This window comes from Bos taurus, chromosome 13, assembly GCF_002263795.3.
Source record: "Bos taurus isolate L1 Dominette 01449 registration number 42190680 breed Hereford chromosome 13, ARS-UCD2.0, whole genome shotgun sequence".
Classification (NCBI taxonomy): domain Eukaryota; kingdom Metazoa; phylum Chordata; class Mammalia; order Artiodactyla; family Bovidae; genus Bos; species Bos taurus.
The window spans coordinates 72,276,061-72,277,578 of record NC_037340.1 but is presented as its reverse complement, the minus strand read 5'-3'; the positions used below and the strand labels follow the sequence as shown (position 1 = coordinate 72,277,578).

General features: G+C 50.2%; 1 protein-coding gene across 1 annotated transcript; it reads left to right on the top strand.

The window, feature by feature from the left end:
* Window positions 1-394: 394 nt before the first annotated feature.
* On the top strand, window positions 395-1,293 carry GTSF1L (gametocyte specific factor 1 like). The gene has a single exon (NM_001079601.2). It carries the CDS (start codon window positions 739-741, stop codon window positions 1,246-1,248), a length of 510 nt encoding a protein of 169 aa, NP_001073069.1. The 5' UTR covers window positions 395-738; the 3' UTR covers window positions 1,249-1,293.
* Window positions 1,294-1,518: the final 225 nt, after the last annotated feature.

Genomic DNA, 1,518 nt, shown 5'->3' with positions numbered 1-1,518 from the left:
TTAAAGACAGGTAAATGATAAATTAGGAGTTTGGGATTAGCAGAAACAAACTATTCTATGTAAAATAAACAACAAGGTTCTACTTTACAGCACAGGGAACTATATTCATCACCTTGTAATAAGCCATAATGATAAAGAATATGAAAAAGGATATATGTGTGTGTATAGCTGAATCACTTGGCTGTATGCCAGAAACTAACATAAACTTCAATTGAAAAAAAAAACAAACAGAAAGACAGGTAAATGATGACGGGTCACCAGTAGTTGCGCATGGCAGCTTTCCCCAAGCCCAGCTCATGCCTTGAAAATAAAGGACAACAAGACTTCGGCTGATGACTCACAAGCCCATTGTGACCGTCCACAGCTGCCTGGCAGCATCACATAAGTGAGAGTTAAAGGCAAGGGCTGGCTGGCACGTCCCTTCTTCAGCTCCCTGCGGGGCCACTGTGGTTTGGGCTCTGGCATCTGCTTTGTGTGGTCCTTCCGTCTCACATGCCGCTTGATGACCGCCTGTTGTCTGTACAGATGCTCCTATCAGCCCCTTGTCCCTCCTCCGACCCACCGCTCGTGGTCCTGAGAATAGGCAGCCCGAGTTGTTCAGACCTGCGGCTCCAGAGTTCCAAGGGGCAGCACTGGCACGGAGGACCGCTCCATCCTTCTCGCCAAAGGCCTTTTCCATGAAGGGCATTTCATCGTGACTCTGGGCAGCAGGCTACCCTGCTTCAACAACTAGTTCCCATGGAGCCAGAAGCCTTAGAAACTTGCCCTTACAACCCTCACCACCGAATCCCACTCAGCAGATTTCAGTACCACCTGGCATCATGTCGGAGAAAGAACCCCAAGAAAGCCAAAAAGATGGCCAGCTGTAAATACAACGCCTGCCACGTGGTCCCCATCAAGAAGCTGGAGGAGCACGAGGCTGCCTGTGTCAACAAAAGCACCATGGAGGAAGAGGACAGCCTGAGTCCCCTGAAGGTCAGCCTCCCAAATGCAGGGCAGAAGGGCAACAGAAACGCCTCTCCAGTGTCCCCCCGTCTCCCCAACCCCGACCTCTGGAATGTTGATAGCACAAATTGCCACCCCATGTTTGTCCTTAAGTCTTTCATTCCCCAGAAGCTTGTTTGTGAAAGCGACACCAGAGAGTCAGAGACCGACGACCACAACCCCATCCCTGACTGCCCCCGCAGAAGATCATCAGACCGGGAGAGTGAACCGCCAGCAGAAGATACAAGCCTCTTAAAAGCATGACGGGAGATGCAATTCACCGGAATAAAAGGCATACAAAGCAAACTACACTGGGGTGCTTTTTTTGTTTGTTTTTAACCTACCTAACAGATTCACTTTATTTTTTGGCTGCACTGGGTCTTCCTTGTTGGACACGGGCTTTTTCTAGTTGCGGCGAGCCGGGGCTACTTTTCATTGCTGTGCCCAGCCTTCTCACTGCAGTGGCTTTTCTCGTGGAGCACAGGCTCTAGGGGCTTCAGCAGTTGTGGTGCACAGGCTTATTTGCTCTACGGC